The following is an 18,123-nucleotide window of genomic DNA, read 5'->3' as shown; positions in this document are numbered from 1 at the left end:
GTGTTGTCCGATTTCAATGTAATACTGAAGTGTTTTATTTTTTATGAAATTCACCTCTTTCTTGCCTCTTAAAAATTTTTTTTCTTTTGATGACATGATCTCATATTTGGAAAAATCTAAAAACTCTACAGGAAAACTGTAAGAATAAACGAGTTCAGTGAAGTTGCAGGATACAAAATCAACATACAAAAATCAGTAGCATTTCTATATGCCAACAGTGAACAATGTGAAAAATACATTTAAAAAGTAATCCCATTTATAATAGCCACACATAAATTCCTAGGAATTAACCAAAGAAGTGAGAGATCTTTATAATGAAAACTATAAAACACTGATGAAAGATACTGCAGAGGACACCAAAAAAATGGAAAAACATTCCATGTTTATGGATTACAAGAATCAATATTGTTAAAATGTCCATTTACCCAAAGCAATCTAGAGATTCAATGCAATCCCTACCAAAATACCAAGGATATTCTTCACAGAAATAGAAAAAAAAAAATCCTAAAATTGATACGGAACCCCAAAAGACACAGAATAGCCAAAGCTGTCCTAAGCAAAAAGATCAAAACTGGAAGAATCACATTACCTGACTTCAAATTATACTACAGAGCTATAGTAACCAAAACAGCATGGACTGGCATAAAGACATACACATACAGCAATGGAACAGAATGGAGAACCCAGAAACAAATCCACACACCTAGAGTGAACTCATTTTCGACAAAGGTGCAAAGAATACACACTGGGGAAAAGACAGTTTCTTCAATACATGGTACTGGGAACTGGATATCCATATGCAAAACAATGAAAATAGATCTTTATCTCTTGCCAAATACAAAAACCAAATCAAAATGGATTAAAGACTTAAATCGAAGACCTCAAACCAGGAAACTACCACAAGAAAATACTGTGGAAAAATCTCCAGGACACTGGTCCGGGCAAAAATTTCTTGAGCAATACCGGACAAGCACAGGCAAGCAAAGCAAAAATGGTAAATGGGATCACATCAAGTTAAAAAGCTTCCACACAGCAAAGGATAACAATCAACAAAGTGGACACAACCCACAGAAGGGGAGAAAATATTTGCAAACTACCCATCTGTCAAGGGATTAAACCAAATATATAAGAAGCTCAAACTCTACAGGAAAAAAATCTAATAATCCAATCAAAAAATGTACACAAGATTTAATAGACAGTTCTCAAAACAAGACATACGAATGGTGAACAGGCATATGAAAAGGTGCTCATATGAAAAAGTGATCATCAGAGAAATGCAAATTAAAACTACAATGAGATACAATCTCACCCCAGTTAAAACGGCTTATGTCAAAAAGGCAGGCAATAACAAAAGCTGGAGAGGACATGGAGAAAACGGAACCTTTGTATCCTGTTGATGGGAACGTAAATTAGTACAACCACTACGGAGAATGGTTTGGAGGTTCCTCAAAAAACTAAAAATTGAGCTACCATATGCCATGCAGCAATCCCACTGCTGGGAATATACCCAAAAGAAAGGAAATCAGTGTAGCAAAGGGATAGCTGCACTCCAATATCTGTAGTAGCACTGTTTCAATAGCTAAGATTTGGAAGCAATGGAAGTGTCCCTCAACAGATAAATGGATTTTTAAAATGTGGTACAACTTTGGGAGGCCGAGGCAGGTGATCACCTGAGAGATCAGGGGTTCGAGACCAGCCTGGCCAATATGACACAACCCCGTCTCTACTAAAAATACAAAAATTAGTCCCGTGTGGAGGCACATGCCTGTAATCCCAGTGACTCGGGAGGCTGAGGCACAAGAATCGCCTGAACCCTGTAGGCGGAGGTTGCAGTGAGCCGAGATCACACCAGTGCACTCCAGTCTGGGCAACAGAGTGAGACTCTGCCAAAAAAAACAAAAAACAAAAAAAAAAGTGGTACATATACACAATGGAGTACTATTCAGCCATAAAAAAGAATGAAATCCAGTCATTTGCAACATGGATGGAATTGGAGATCATTATGTTACGTGAAATCAGCCACGCACAGAAAGATAAACACCACATCTTCTCACTTATGTGTGGGATCTATTATAAAAATCAAACAATTGAACTCATGGACTTAGAGAGTAGGGTGGTTATTAGAAGCTGGGAAAGGTAGTGGGAGCCTGAAAGAAAGGAGAGGATAGTTAATGGGTGGGGAAAAAAAAAAAAAAAAAGAAGTCTACATTTTAAAATAACTTATAGAGTGTAACTGGATTGTTTGCAACTCAGATGCTTGAGGGGATATCCCTTTCTTCATGATGTGCTTATTTCACGTTGCATACCTGCATCAAAACATCTCATGTACTCCATAAATATATACACCTACTATGTACCCACAAAAATTAGAAATAAAAAATTATAATACTTTTAATAGCTGTTGATTATATACATTTCAGATACATGAAGAAAATGACACCCAAATAAGGGGTCAAATCTTTTCAAGAATACAAAGGCAAGGACGGGCAGTGCCGACCTGAAACTGCTAAAAAGACATGTCACCCAGGGAAGTTTCCAAAGAGGAGCCTCAACCCAAGAGTTCTTGTAGGGTGTCTGTGCTCAGGAGAGATACTGGAAAGAGAGTCATAAGGATTTATACAACAAGGTATTCTTTGCCTTCCTCGCATGTAAAATATCCACAAACAAAAAATAAATCTTTTAAAACGAGTCATCCCTGGTTCTCTGGAAAAATGAGAAACACGGCGTCCGTGTGAAATGCACCAGAGGCCAAATAATTGATAACGACGCTGTGAATTGGAGAGGGGACGTCAGACTTTGGGAATGCGGGAAGGGATCCGCAAACTTAGGAATTTAATGCCAGCCCCAGGAAGAGGTAGTCTGGAACTAGGATTATGAATTTGACATGGTGCTTTCCGTACATTGGAAACCTCAGGGGAAGATGGGTGAGCTTTACGGAGAAAGGAGGGACTGAGGACCACCCGGACCACTGCTCGTCCCACGCAGGAACGCCACAAACTAGTCGGAAACCTCCCCATGACCCTTCCAGGGCTCCCGCGCAATCTGGGGAGACACGGGGCCGCGGGGGTGGAGCTGCCCAGAGAGGGCGCCGGGGCCGCAGGCGTAGCGCAGGAACGGGACGGACACCAGGGGTCCCGGATGCCGGCCCAGCCCCACTCTGCGGCCGAGGGCACCGAGGGCCCAGCTGCGCCAGAGGGGCCCGGGTCCCAGACCCCAAAGTCGCCGAGGGGAGCCCCGGGTGCCGCCACAGCTGGTTCCGGCCGGTTCCAACCTGTCCCTCCTCAGGTCTCGGGACACCAGTCCTGCACACTCACCATTTTCCGGCTTCCAGGTGTCCGGCCGTCCTCCCTCATCCTACCCAGCGTTGGCCACGGCGCTAGTAGCAGAAACTATCACGGACAGGTGATGGTCGAGCCGCCCAGCAACCTCGCTGCGTAACGGCGTACAACGTCCACCTGTTTTGTGACGCGTTGCCCCACCCACCTTCCACGTGGCGCTTCTGATTGGGCAGTTCACGAAGCCCCGCCCTCTTCACCTGGGGTGACAGAGCTGCGAAAGGTCATGTCGCTGGGGAAACCCTGCTTCAGTCCGGGAGGAAACCAGTCCCAGGCAGGGGCAGTCGCGTAGAAGCCGAACTTGTTCCCAGCCTCTCGATGGACTCTGGCATCCTGTCGCAGCTGTTTCTGAACGCGGGGACACAAGTTTGAGCAGCGAATTCTAGCCTCAGTTGCCAGATGTACTGACCCTTTAAGGAACAAGTCCACAGCAAGAGGGTCACCCAGGCAAGTCCAGATTGGAACAAAAAGGTCTGACTCCTCCAGGGGCCAGGGACTTGGCCTGAGTCTAGAGGGCACTCGTGGAACTGTGAGCCCCGTTCACAAACACAGACACTTAAAAATGACCTCACCGTGTGTAATAAGAGTCTAGCTCCATTCTGATATTGACGGCTAACGGCATTGAGACCTCCACCCATCTCTTCCCCAATCCCCACACATTTACAATCTCTTTGAACCCCACATCCCTAGCATGGATGCAAGGACGCGTATCAGACTAACCACAGCTGTGAGATATTTCAATTAAACTCTGAAGTGTACATTTCACACTACAGGAAAAATTATTTTAGATAGGTTACAGGTTGTGTTCCCAGAGAACTTTGAAATGTAAACAACTATGATATACCTAAGGTAATTGAATTCCTATTTTCACTGATACAAAAATGAACAATAAAAAGTGATGTAAATTAGGGTATATCTGGAAACTCTTAGTATGTTTAACAGATTAGATAAAAAATCTGAAGTCATATTTATTTGAAAAGCTATATAAAAATAAAACACAACACAATGCACCCCTTTTAAGCGTACAATTCAGTAAAGTATATTCAAAGACGCAAACAGATAGTCGTCACCACAGTCAATTATAGAAGATTTTTTTCTTTTTTTTTTTTTGAGATGGAGTCTACTCTGTCGCCCAGGCTGGAGTGCAGAATGCAATGGTGCGATCTCGGGTCACTACAACCTCCGCTTCTCGGGTTCAAGCGATTCTCCTGCCTCAGCCTCCAGAGTAGCTGGGATTACAGGTGCACACCACCATGCCCGGTTGATTTTTCTATTTTTAGTGGAGACGGGGTTTCACCATGTTGACCAGGCTGGTCTCGAACTCCTGACCTCAAGTGAGTTGCCTGCCTCAGTCTCCCAAAGTGCTGGGATTACAGGCATGAGCCACCGTACCTGGCCTAGAACATTTTCATTACCTCAAAAAAGAAACTCCTGGCAGGGCACGGTGGCTCATGCCTATAATCCCAGCATTTTGGGAGGCCAAGGCAGGAGGATAGCTTGAGCCCAGAAGTTCATGACCAGCCCTGACAAAAGAGCAAAACCCCATCTCTGAAAAAAAAAAAAAAATTAATTGGGCATGGTGGTACACACCTGTGTTCTCAGCTACTCGGGTGGCTGAGATGGGAGGATTGCTTGAATCCAGAAGTTTGAGAGTGCAGTGAGCCATGACGGCCTGGGCTACAGAGCAAAACCCCATCTCTTAAAAAAGAAAACATTAAAAACCACAAACAAAAAAACAAAGTGGCTGCTCTATTTTCCATTCTCACCAGCAGTGTATGAGGGTTCCAAATTCTCCATATCCTTGACATGTGTCATCTCTTTTTCATTCTACCCATCCTAGTGGGTTTGAAGTGGCATTTCATTGCCTTTTTGTTTAGCATTTACTTAATGATGTCCAGCATCTTTTCAGGTCCCCTTGCTCAGTTGTTTATCTTCCTTAGAAAAATGTATATTCAGCTGGGTGCTGTGGCTCACTCCTGTAATCCCAGCACTTTGGAAGGCCGAGGTGGGCCGATCACTTCACCCTAGGAGTTTGAGACCAGCCTGGCCAACATGGCAAAACTCATTTTGACTCAAAATACAAAAATTAGCCAGGTGTGGTGGCACATACCTGTAATCCAAGCTACTCCAGAGCAAGACCATGTCCCCTCCACCTCCAGAAAAAGAGTTAGCTGTAAAACAGGCTCTGGCAAATCCTTCAGGAAGTATTCTGAAAGGTTTTTTTGTTGCGGTTTTTTGGGGTTTATTTGAGACAAAGTCTTGTCCTGTCACTGGAGGCTGCAGCAGGAGAATCACTTGAACTGGGGAAGTGGAGGTTGCAGTGAGCTGAGATCACGTCACTGCACTCCAGCCTGGGTGACAGAGTGAGACTCTGTCTCAAAAAAAAAAATTACCCAGGGTAGAATTAAGTTCACCTCTTCACTCCATCAGAGAAATTTTTTGCTTCCTTAAGTAGGAGTCAAACAACCTAAAAGCAGCATAAATCCTGCAATAAATTCTTTTAACCACCCTCTTATTGATACACCTCACAGTCATTACTGTTTTATGGTGGTATTTTTTTTTTTTTTTTTTTTTTTGAGACAGTCTCACTCTGTTGCCCAGGCTGGAGTACAGTGGTGCGCTGGGCTCACTGCAACCTCCACTCCCAAGTAGCTGGGATTACAGATGTGCGCCACCACACCAGGCTAATTTTTGTATTTTTAGTAGAGACAGGTTGTTGCTATGTTGTCCAGGCTGGTCTCCAATTCCTGGTCTCAAGTGATCTGCCTGCATTGGCCGCCCAAAATGCTGGTATTACAGGTGTGAGCCACCATGCCTGGCCTGTGGTAGTATTACCACAATTTATTAAATCCTGTTTGACAACAGGTACGTTCCTGATAGTCGTTGGAAAGAAATCACTCACAACATGATTTGACTTTTGGTATTATGCATATGAAAAACTACTATCATCATAAAAGTTGTAATCGAATAAGCATGAAAACTAAAATTTATGAGAAAGAGGCCTGAAGTTGTAAGCTCACAGTAATGTTGACTCACAATGTTGGACAAAGAGCTTAATTATAAAGTTTATCTGATCCATGATTGGAATGGGTATTTTAATATATATTCTCAATAAATACAAAACTCACTAGACAGTAAGCAAGTTGTTTGCACACTGTTAACATTTCTAAGAAATGTGTGAGAACTTTTGTTTGAGGAAGACATGTACATTGTTTGTAATCACATATAATCAAACATAATTCAAAATAAACTGAGGGACTACATTCAGCTATAACAGGACACACCCACAATGTTTCTGTAATGAATAAGGTGCTTATTCTCACATGAAAGAATGGGGTGAGACCCATCTCTGCATAATGCGGCAGAGGAACAAGCTTCATGTAGTGTTTTTGGTTTTGTTTTTGGATAGTGCCATTGTAGATCTCAACCTGCATCAGTAACTCACTATCCCTATGGACAAAAATGTTTATGTACAAACTGGACCATACAGGAACCAAGTCAGATCATCAGACTATTCCCAACAATGACAATATAAACTGATTACTTGGCAGATACATTAGGGCTTTCAGGGATATCCAAATGGCAGCTGAATCTTGGATATGAAGCTTATAAGAACGTCTATGGAAATCTATAACTTTGAGAACATGGAGGTGAAGTGGCTGGTGGTGGATTACAGAATACTTTTTTTTTTTTATTTTTGAGACAGGGTCTCATTCTGTACTCTTGTCACCCAGGGTGGAGTGCAGTGGCATGATCTTGGCTCACTGCAACCTTCACCTCCCCGGCTCATGCAATTCTTCTGCCTCAGCTGGGACTATAAGCATGTGATACCACACCCAGCTAATTTTTGTATTTTTAGTAGAGACAGGGTTTCACCATGTTGACCATGCTAGTCTCAAACTCCTGATCTCAGGTGATCCGCCCGCTTTGGCCTCCCAAAGTGCTAGAATTACAGGTGTGAGCCACCACATCCGGCTGAGGATACTCTTGATTGGCAGGGCAAAGAATCAGGAAAATGGGCTAGATGACCATGTCCAAACAGCCCATATGAATCTGTCTCTCCATATGATGCCTCCAAAATCTGACTAATGCCTTCTTCACTTCTGCAATCTAACCTTCTGGGAATTTAGGCTTTGATGCACTCTACATGTAACCATAAAAGAAATAAATTCTGGGCCAGGCACAGTGGCTTATGCCTGTAATCCTAGTGCTTTAAGAGGCTGAGGCTAGAGGGTGACTTGAGGCCAGGAGTTTGAGACCAGTCTGGGCAACACAGCAAGACACCATCTCTACTTAAAAAAGATTAAAAACCAAAAACAAAAACATTAGCTGGGCTTGGTGGCACATACCTATAGTTCCAGTCATTTGGGAGGCTGAGGTTGGAAGACTATCTGAGCTCGAGAGTTTGAGGTTACAGTGAGCCACAATTGTGCCATTGCACTCCAGCCTGGGTGACAGAGTGAGACCCCATTTCAGAAAGAAAGAAAGAAAAAAAGAAAGAAATGAAGTCTGAAAAGTTGAGTTCCCATTACCCAGATTGACATGACACAATTCATGAAAGGCATCTCCCATTCTAGATTATATTATCCTATCATAGCTGTCTCCTTATCCCAAAATCAATTATACAAAGAACAGCCAGAATAAATAACAAGGAGTAAAGAACAACAGGTTAAAATAATAATTCATGAGACTACAGTCTATGATAAACTTTACATATTTAGAATGAATGCCAACTCTTTAATAGGAACGAAAATAAAATTCTTTGAGCCAAGAAAAAAAAAATGGGCTAAGTGTGATGGCTCACACATGTAATCCCAGCACTTTAGGAGGCTGAGGCAGGTGGATCACTTGAGGTCAGGAGTTTAAGACCAGCCTGGCCAACATGGTGAAACCCCATCTCTACTAAAAACACAAAAAATTAGCCAGGTGTGGTGGCACATGGCTGTAGTCCCAGCTTCTTAGGAGGCTGAGGTGGGATAATCACTTGAACCCAGAAGGCAGAGGTTGCAGTGAGCCGAGATCACACCATTGTACTCCAGCTTGGGCAACAGAGCACAGAGCGAGACCCTGTCTCAAAAAGAAAAAAGAAGAAAAAAGGAAAAAAAAGGAGTTGTTCCAATAAATATGATGGAATGTATATAATGTGGGAAGGGAATCAAGAATCTGCTAAATGAAGCAAGTAGGTTCATACTAACATTTATTAAGACTTATTTTTCAGTGGTCCTCAATCACAGAACAATTAAGCAACCATATACAATTTAACAGACCTGAATATAAGAAACACATTTAAATTCATCGTTGGATTAAACACATTTCAAAATGGAAAGACAAATATTTTAATTACTGACCTAAAACAACACTACCTATGAAATTCATGCACTATTGCTTTCAGATTACTTACAGGATTATATCAACTTAACATTTATTTGTGAGATTAAGCATTTGAAATCCATAGAGAACTATTTTAAATATGAGCCACTAATTAACAAAATATACATATAGCTTCTACATTTCCATCAGGTTATTATGTATTTTCTAGAGACTACATGACCTGCTATGCATTAGGCTTTTTGAAGTACTTACATTTATAGGATTTTGCTATATTATAAGTCTTTGAATGACTTTTTTTTTTTTTTTTTTGAGATGAGGTCTTGCTATGTTTTGCACACTTGAAACTCCATCTCAAACTCCTGACCTCAAGTGATCCTCCTGCCTCAGCCTCCCAAAGTGCTGGGATTACAGGTGTGAGCCACCACACCCAGCCAGAGCGGAAACACCTGTTCAAATTCAATACCTCAACTAATGAGGCCCTGCTGGGATTGAAACCCAGCATCTCCTGTTTGCCAGACAAGTACTTTAATCCACGAAGCCACAGAGCCCTCAAATGACTTTAAAAGTATATTATAATGGAAAACCTTCCTCGTGGTTTTCACATTTATAGTGTTTTGATCCAGAGTGCATTCTTACATGTTGTTGAAAATGTAGGCTGGTTAAAAACGTTTGGACATTGCTTATATTCAAGAGCTTTCTCTCCTCTGTGTGTTCTTTCATGGCTTCAAGTGGAACTAAAATGACTAAAGGCTCTCCCACACTCTTTACATTTACCAGGGTTCTCTCCACTATGCATTCAATGTGTGACAGGATTGTATGATGATAAAACCTTTCCTACACTCTTTACACAGGATTTCTCTCAAATACGGGTTCCCTTCCAAAAAGCATTTGTTCGGTCTTCTCCGTGATGAGTTATTTCCTGTATTTGAAAGGAACTAAAATGATTGAAAGCTTTCCCATGTTACTTACATTTATATGGCTTCTCTCCAGAATTCTTTCTTTTATGTATTAAAAAAGGCACCAACAGAATTTCATGCTTTCCCACATTACTTACATTCATAGGGCTTCTCTTCAGTGAGTATTTTAATGTATCTGACATGAACCCAGAGCATTAAAGGCTTTCCCACATGCATTTATAAGGTGGTCCATCTTCAGCGTGTGTTAACATGTGTCTCTGAAAGCTGGCACGGCAAGAATAGGCTTTCCCACATTCCTTACAATGATAGGGTTTCTGTCCAGTGTGAGTCCTTTCATGTAGTCGAAAGGAACTAGAAGATCTAAAGGCTTTACCACATCGCTTACATTCAAAGGGTTTCTCACCAGTGTGAATCATTTCATGTGTTCGAAAGGAGTTGAGATAACTGAAGGCTTTCCCACATTGCTTACACTCATAGGGTTTCTCTCCAGTATGAGTTCTTTCATGTATTCGAATTGATGTCGAAGAAACGAAAGCTTTACCACAATGTTTACATACATAGGGTTTCTCTCCAGTGTGAGTTCTTTCATGTATTCGAAATGGACTCAGAGAATGAAAGGGTTTCCCACATACCTTACATTTGTAAGGTCCTTCTCCAGTATGCTTTATCATGTGTCTTCGCATACTGGGGATGCAGCTGAATGCTTCCCCACATTCCTTACATTCATAGGGTTTTTCTCCAGTGTGAGTCCTTTCATGTATTTGAAAAGTACTGGCGGATCTAAAGGCTTTACCACATTGTTTACATACAAAGGGCTTCTCGCCAGTGTGAATTCTTTCATGTAGTCGAAGGGAGGGGAGATAACTGAAGGCCTTCCCACACTGCTTGCATTCATAAGGTTTCTCTCCAGTATGGGTTCTTTCATGTATTCTTAAGGTTGGGGAACAACTGAAGGCTTTACCACATTGCTTACATTTAAAGGGCTTCTCTCCAGTGTGAATTCTTTCATGTACTTGAAATGAACTCAGAGAATGAAAGGGTTTCCCACATACCTGACATTTATAAGGCCCATCTCCCGTGTGCTTTATCATGTGTCTTCGAACACTTGTGATACAAGTGAAGGCTTTTCCACATTCCTTACATTCATAGGGTTTCTCTCCAGTGTGACTTCTTTCATGTGTTCGAAATCTACTGGGATAATCAAATGCTTTCCCACACACCTTACATTTATATGGTGTATATCCACTGTGTGTGATAATGTGTCTTCTAATTCTTTTGAGAGAAAAGAAGGTTTTTCCACATTCCTTACAATCATAGAGTTTCTCTCCAGTGTGAATTATCTCATGTGTTCGAAAGGAGTGGTGAGAACTGAAGGGTTTCCAACATTGGTTACGTGTATCTGGCTTCTCTCCATATTCCTGATACTCCTTTGGTTCATGTCCACTGTGATCTCTGATGTGTCTGTTAAGGGATGAGTGGCCCATGCTGACTTCTCCATATACAAAGCTTTCACAGAGTTTCACTCCAGGAATTTTCTTGCTCAGATTCTGATTTGCAAACTGGCTAAAAATTCCTCCACGCTGACTACCATCTTTACTTTGATAGAATCTTTCTAACATATGACTTCTGTAAAAAATGAGAAGGATGTTACTAAGGATTTGTTAACCGTTTTATATTAATAGCTATTAAACTTGCATTTTCAATATTATCAGGTAAAGCGTAGACTTGATGCCAAGTCTGATTTGAGTATGAATGGATTCAATGCTCTGCAATGGGCTTGGCCACAACTATCACTCAAACAGTGATACTCCTAAATAGACTTTAATTCTCTTGCCAAATGAACGTTTTTATAAAAACTGAACATCTGTTTACACTGAAGAATATGTACTTGGGGAAACTATTCTAAAAATAAATCAATTTGAAGCTTGGCTTATCAGTTATGTTTGCCTGTTTTTAAAATTTCATGACATGCTGAGATACTTTCAAGGGAATTTGCTTTCTCTGAGTACAGATTACCTTAGATTTCTCCTTCGGTGTTTGTAGTGATCTTTAATGTTCTTGTCCTTCCATTTTTTCCCTAAAACAGAGACCCAGAAAAATTCTGAATTAGTGCAAAATTATAGAAAAATTATTAGATTCTAGGTTCATGTTATCCTGTGACTATGCCTGTTTTAGCCCCCCAAGTATTCTTCCTCCATGATACAAACCATGGAACAGCGTCACTGCACAAGAAACACTTCTTCTCTAATTGACTAAGTGATGGAAGTATATAATCCTTACCTATAGAGGCCAGATTCCTCATGGTTTCCCACATCACATCTCTGTAGAGATTCTTCTGGGAAGGATCCAGCAAAGCCCACTCCTCCTGGGTGAAGTTCACATCTACATCCTCAAAGGCCACCGAGTCCTGAAACATCCCACACATATGGAGAGGAGAATGGGTGAGACAGACAGGGCTGGGGAACTTTACTCAATTCATAAGAAGTTCACGTTTCAGGGGTCTCCAAACATTTACTCCACTGTTTGGTCAGCATACTCACTTCCTTCCACACAGCAACTCTCATACTAGTATTGAACTATTGGGTAGAGCAATAGCAGTGTCTGATATCTTTCTTGGTGGTGGTTCCAAGGAGTAATACATGCTGCCTGAGTCACATCTAATGTCTGCTCGTACAGTGGACCTGGAGAACCTGTCATAACAAAGTCCTACCACCTAGCGAGGAAAAGAGTTTATACTAGCCGTCCTGAGACTGCTTACCCTTAAAAAAAAAAGGCTCCTCACTCCTGACAATGTTCATCTGAGGTAGGAGACCAACAGGACTTGTTTTCTGATCACAACCCTACTGACCAAAACAGGATCTGGCGCAGGCAGGTTAAAGTAAAGAAAGTGGCCAAAACCAGATGACAAGAATGGAGATCTCTAGAGGCTCTCGCTGCTCATTAGCATAAAACACTCCCACCAATGCTATGACAGTTTACAAATGCCATGGCAATGACCTGAAAGTTATCACTCCTTCCTTAGAAAGTTTTAAATAACCCACCCCTTAATTTGCATATAATTGAAAGTGGGTATAAACATAGTTGCCAAGAGCCCATATGTTGCTGACTCTGGGTGTACTGCCTATGAGTTAGCACTGATCCACAAAGACCAGTACTGTTAAATAAAGGACTGCTATCTAACACCATTGGCCTGCCCCTGAATTCTTCCCTGGGCAAAGCCAGAAACCATCCTGGGATAAGCCCCAATTTTAGGGCACACCTGTCTTGCATCACATCCATTCCTGGTATCTGGCAAATGGATTTGGGGAAGGAGCCCAATGACCTATATAAGAGTAGCTTAGTGCCTAAACTTTTTACGGAAAAAATACGAAAATTTCTGGTCTCCCACCTTCTGAGAGTTTGAGATTTTGTTACACGCGTAACCCATACTGCCCACCTGATGAGCCCCCAGAAACACTCTAGGAAGCATTTCACATGTGTTCTCACAATTGGTCACTGGGAAAAATAATCCCATCTTCTGTTATTACACTAAGAGAGAATACTCACAAGCTCATACCTATCCTGCAGATCAAATATAATTAAGTACTAAATGAAGGATTTTTTACCATCTTTTTTTTTTTTTTTGAGATGGAGTCTGGCTCTCAGTCGCCCAGGCGGGAGTGCAGTGGTGCAATCTCAGCCCAGTGCAAGCTCCGCCTCCCGAGTTCAAGCCATTCTCCTGCCTCAGCTTCCCGAGTAGCGGGGACTACAGGTGCCCGCCACCACACCCAGCTAGTTTTTTGTATTTTTTAGTAGAGACGGAGTTTCGTGTTAGCCAGGATGGTCTCGATCTCCTGACCTCGTGATCCGCCCACCTTGGACTCCCACAGTGTTAGGATTACAGACGTGAGCCACCAGGCCCGTGCCCGGCTTTTTTTTTTTTTGATGGAGTCTTGCTTGGTTGCCCAGGCTGGAGTGCAGTGGCAGGGTCTTGGGTCACTGCAACCTCTGCCTCCCAGGCTCAAGCAATTATCCCGCCTCAACCTCCTGAGGAGGTGGGAGTACAGGCATGTGCCACCACACTCAGCTAATTTTTTTTTTTTTTTTTGAGACGGAGTCTAGCTCTGTCGCCCAGGCTGGAGTGCAGTCGCCGGATCTCAGCTCACTGCAAGCTCCGCCTCCCGGGTTCCCGCCATTCTCCTGCCTCAGCCTCCAGAGTAGCTGGGACTACAGGTGCCCGCCACCTCGCCTGGCTAGTTTTTTGTATTTTTAGTAGAGACGGGGTTTCAGCGTGTTAGCCAGGATGGTCTTGATGTCCTGCCCTCGTGATCCGCCCGTCTCAGCCTCCCAAAGTGCTGGGATTACAGGCTTGAGCCACTGCGCCCGGCCTAATTTTTGTATTTTTAAATAGAGATGGGGTTTCACCATGTTGGCCAGGCTGGTCTCAAACTCCTAACCTCAAGTGATCTGCCAGCCTCGGCCTCCCAAAGTGCTGGGATTACAGGCGTGAGCCACCGCACCCAGCTTCGTGAATCTTCACTAAATCGGTAAAAATAAATTGGTGAATTCACCAACTTATCTACCTATTTTCTCATCAAAATGTATTCAGTGGCCAGGTGAACTGGATTATACCTGTAATTCCATCATGTTGGGAGGTTGAGGCAGAAGGACTGTTTGAGCCCAGGAATTCAAGATCAGTTTGGGCAATGCAGTGAGAACCTTCGTCTCTACAAAAAAATTTTAAAAATCAGCCAGCAGTGCTGGTGCACGCCTGTAGTCCCAGCTACTCAGGAGGCTGAGGTGAGAGGACTGCTTGAGCCCAGGAGTATGAGAATGCAGCAAGCTATGATGGGTGCCATTGCACTCCAACTTGGGCAAAAGAGGAAGACCCTGTCTCAAAATAGATAGATACATACATACATAGATACATAGATAGATTCAGTTATGTAAAGCCATAATGAAGAGTGATTCTCCCTATTTCTCTGAGCTTTTTCTCTCTGTAGCCTTCTCAAGGCTAAACTCTAGGATTCTATTTGAAATCACAAAAAAGGGGCTGGGAGCAGTGGCTCACGCCTAAAATCCCAGTACTTTGGGAGGCCAAGGTAGGAGGATCACTTGAGCTTAGGAGTTTGAGACCAGCCTGGGCAACATGATGAAACCCTATCTCTACAAAAAATTAGCCAGTCGTGTAGTCTGCACCTATGGTCCTAGCTACTCAGGAGGCTGAGGTGGGAGGACTGCTTGAACCAGGGAGGTGGAGGCTGCAGTGAGCCATGATTGTGCCACTGAACTCCAGCCTGGAGCCAGACTGTGTCTCAAACAAATAAACAAACAAAAACAACAACAAAATCACAAAAAAGAACAGACTGAGAAACTTACTGCATATTTTTCTGGGGGGAAAAAATTAAATACAAATTTTTAACAAATATAAGGGTAGATATTTATTTTTCTGAGATCCACCTCTTATCTCTTTGGAAATATTTTAGCCTAACTTTCAAGCTTTAATGGTAAAATACATTTTACATGATGAAGTAAGTAAACAAATCTTCTTAATGTGACAAAATCAGGGAAAGCCACTGCTGACCTGGAACACAGAGAAATCTGACTTAACTGCCCAGTCAGGTCATCCTATCACATGGGACATCTCCCCAACCCCCATCCTGGTGCTGCTCACTGACCCTTCCCAGAGACAGTGGATTGTGCCCCCACCCCCATGCCTAAGTGCATTTTGCTTTTCAAGTTCTTGCATAACCTGGCAGAGGTGGGTTTTCTTTGTCTTTTAGGATCATTTTTCTCGCTTCAAGTACTCTGAAAGAATCCGGAGGGCAAGAATCATTTTCTGTCTTTCCCCTCAATATCTCCATCCAATTAGCTGACCACAAACGTGTCTCCAAAGAATGAAAACTGGGGCTGGAGAAAAACAAGCTGAGTGTCCCAACGGGTGAGCTTTTCAGAGGAAGGGTAAACCATGTCACTGCTTCCAGGCCCAACGCATCCAGCGGGTATCCAGCTCATGAGGGGCCACATGAACTGATACTCACTAGACCCTTCAAGAGACATGGAAGCTATGGCCTTCTTGGGGCAGCCCCAGTCAGTTCTGAACCCCAGGACCAGGAGAAGAGAGGGCAGGCTGAGGACAATCAACCCTGCAAAGTTTCCAAAGGGGAACCTCAACGCCAAGGCATTCTGATAAGGGTTTGCACTTGGGGAAGATAAAGGAGAGACACAAAGGTTTTCAACAATGGAGTTTCAGGTGGTTATTCTCTGCTTACCTCTCAGGCGAAAAGGTCACAAACACAAAAGAAATCTTTATAAAACAGTCATCCACTGCTTTCTGTAAAAATGATAAACTTAAAATATGACACCTGTCTCTAATGGAGAACGAAGGACAAATACCTTGGCGTGGTGGTTCACGCCTGTAATTCCAGCACTTTGGGAGGCCAAGGTGGGTGGACCACTTAAAGTCAGGAGTTTGAGACCAGCCTGGCCAACACGGTGAGACCCCATCTCTACTAAAAAATACAAAAAAATGGCCGGGCTCGGTGGCTCACACCTGTAATCCCAGCACTTTGGGAGGCCGAGACAGGCGGATCGCGAGGTCAGGAGATCGAGACCATCCTGGCTAACACGGTGAAACCCCGTCTCCACTAAAAATACAAAAAAAAAATTAGCCAGGCGCAGTGGCGGGCGCCTGTAGTCCCAGCTACTCTGGAGGCTGAGGCAAGAGAATGGCGAGAACTCGGGAGGCGGAGCTTGCAGTAAGCTGAGATCGCGCCACTGCACTCCAGCCTGGGCGACTCAGTGAGACTCCGTCTCCAAAAAACAAAACAAAACAAAAAAAATTAGCTGGGCGTGGTGGCAGGCACCTGTAATCCCAGCTATTGGGGAGGCTGAGGCAGGAAAATCACTTGAACTCAGGAGGCGGAGGTTGCAGTGAGCAGAGATTGCGCCACTGCAGCCTGGGCGACAGAGTGAGACTCCATCTAAAAATAATAATAATAATAAACCAGACAAATAGTTGATAACACTGTGCATTCAAGAACAGAGGTTGGTGTTGGGGACTGCGGAAATTATACCTACAATTTAGGAGTTTGCTGCCAGATCAAGGAGAGTTAGGCTGGGGGTGGGGAGCTCGGAGGTGGATTTCACACCCTGCTTCCCACACATTTGAGCAACTCAGATGAAACAAAATCGGATGCTGACGGCGAAGAGGCCTGGGTCCCTCCAGCCATGTTGGACCCTGGGCCCCTGCACACTTGCCATTTCCCATACTCGCCATTTCCCATCTTCCGGGGTCTCCTAGGTCCTCTCTCCGGCTGCCACGGCCAGCGCAGAGCACAGAGCCAAGGCAGTGAAGCCAGGAGCCAGAAGAGAAAGGTAATGCAGCCGGCGCAAGAAAAGAAAATTCACAAGATCATACAGGGTGGGGTAAGGTTGGGGGCAGACAGGGCTCTGAGAAGCGCCTGATTGGTCAATAAGTAAGATGCCATCCTGGCGTCCCTAACTGGATATAACTTCAGGCTCCGCCCCCTGTGGCTTGAGGGGCAGAACACATAAGATGTCTCAACAGGGATCTGACATGGTTCTAGCACACACCCTATGCAGTGGTGCACCTACCTCCAGGTTCCAGATGCCCATGTCCAAAGTCAAGATCACATACTGCACTAAAACTTTTAACCAATGCAAAAATGATGATAAACCATACCTATATGTTTATGGGGAATCATTATTGTTAACCTCAAAAAGACAGGACTGTCTATATTGCTATGCACTATCTACATCCACACTTAAGCAGTTCCTGAATAGTGCTGAAGACGTAGTAGAGGTAGAAATATAAATGACCAATGGTGACATTTCTTCACTCACTGATGTCGCCACCCTCATATACACACACCCTCAGCTTCCGTATTATCTCATACTATCATTTACTTTCCTTCAAAGTGCTTATTTCCTTCTTATAAACCAGTCTTACCATTTTTTTCAACCCCTCTCCTTTCTCACAAAAATATAAGCACCAGGATTTCAATAATTTATTCACTTCGAGTTCCTGTATCAGAGCCTTGAGTGCCTGCATCATTTGTGCTTAATTCTAGACGTTTTGAGTCTACAGTTCTGGCATATGAGACATATTGAAAAATTAGCATCAAGAGCATATCACCTGAGCAAGAGAGGCTTGATTAGAATAGTGATCATGTCTCTCTCCCTTGCTAGGTTTATATTCTCACAACTTTCCTAGAGCTATTAGCCTAATTTGACTAATAATGGAGACTTTTAAAAATTATGAGTAGTTGACTGGGCGCTGTGGCTCATGCCTGTAATCCCAGTACTTTGAGAGGCCGAGGCAGGTGGATCACAAGGTCAGGGGATCAAGACCATCCTGGCTAACGTGGTGAAACCTCGTCTCTACTAAAAATACAAAAAATTAGCCGGACGTGGTGGCAGGCACCTGTAGTCCCAGCTACTCAGGAAGCTAAGGCAGGAGAATGGTGTGAACCCAGGAGGCGGAGCTTGCAGTGAGCTGAGATTGCGCCACTGCACTCCAGCGTGGATGACAGAGCCAG

At 43.3% G+C, this 18,123-nt stretch overlaps 2 protein-coding genes and 1 long non-coding RNA gene across 6 annotated transcripts in view; 1 reads left to right on the top strand and 2 right to left on the bottom strand.

The window, feature by feature from the left end:
* LOC141409206 (uncharacterized) overlaps positions 1-3,446 on the bottom strand; it is a 35,469-nt gene extending 32,023 nt beyond the window's left edge. For all 3 annotated transcript variants that reach the window (XR_012428436.1, XR_012428435.1, XR_012428434.1), the window contains exon 1: positions 3,315-3,446. This is a non-coding gene — a long non-coding RNA (uncharacterized lncRNA). The remainder of the gene's footprint in view (positions 1-3,314) is intronic.
* The window catches only part of LOC102128900 (uncharacterized), a 200,982-nt gene that overhangs the window by 123,800 nt on the left and 59,059 nt on the right, over positions 1-18,123 (top strand). The window lies entirely within an intron of this gene.
* LOC102127983 (uncharacterized) overlaps positions 8,516-18,123 on the bottom strand; it is a 29,535-nt gene continuing 19,927 nt past the window's right edge. For both annotated transcript variants that reach the window (XM_065535598.2, XM_005588090.4), the window contains 3 exons: positions 11,864-11,990; positions 11,600-11,660; positions 8,516-11,209 (listed from right to left, as the gene is read on the bottom strand). In XM_065535598.2, coding sequence (XP_065391670.1) covers positions 9,778-11,209; positions 11,600-11,660; positions 11,864-11,897 — 1,527 coding nt within the window. In that variant the 5' untranslated portion in view covers positions 11,898-11,990 and the 3' untranslated portion in view covers positions 8,516-9,777. The remainder of the gene's footprint in view (positions 11,210-11,599; positions 11,661-11,863; positions 11,991-18,123) is intronic.

The sequence above is a fragment of the Macaca fascicularis genome, chromosome 19 (genome assembly GCF_037993035.2).
Source record: "Macaca fascicularis isolate 582-1 chromosome 19, T2T-MFA8v1.1".
NCBI classification, from domain to species: domain Eukaryota; kingdom Metazoa; phylum Chordata; class Mammalia; order Primates; family Cercopithecidae; genus Macaca; species Macaca fascicularis.
This window is presented reverse-complemented; position numbering and strand designations above follow the sequence as displayed.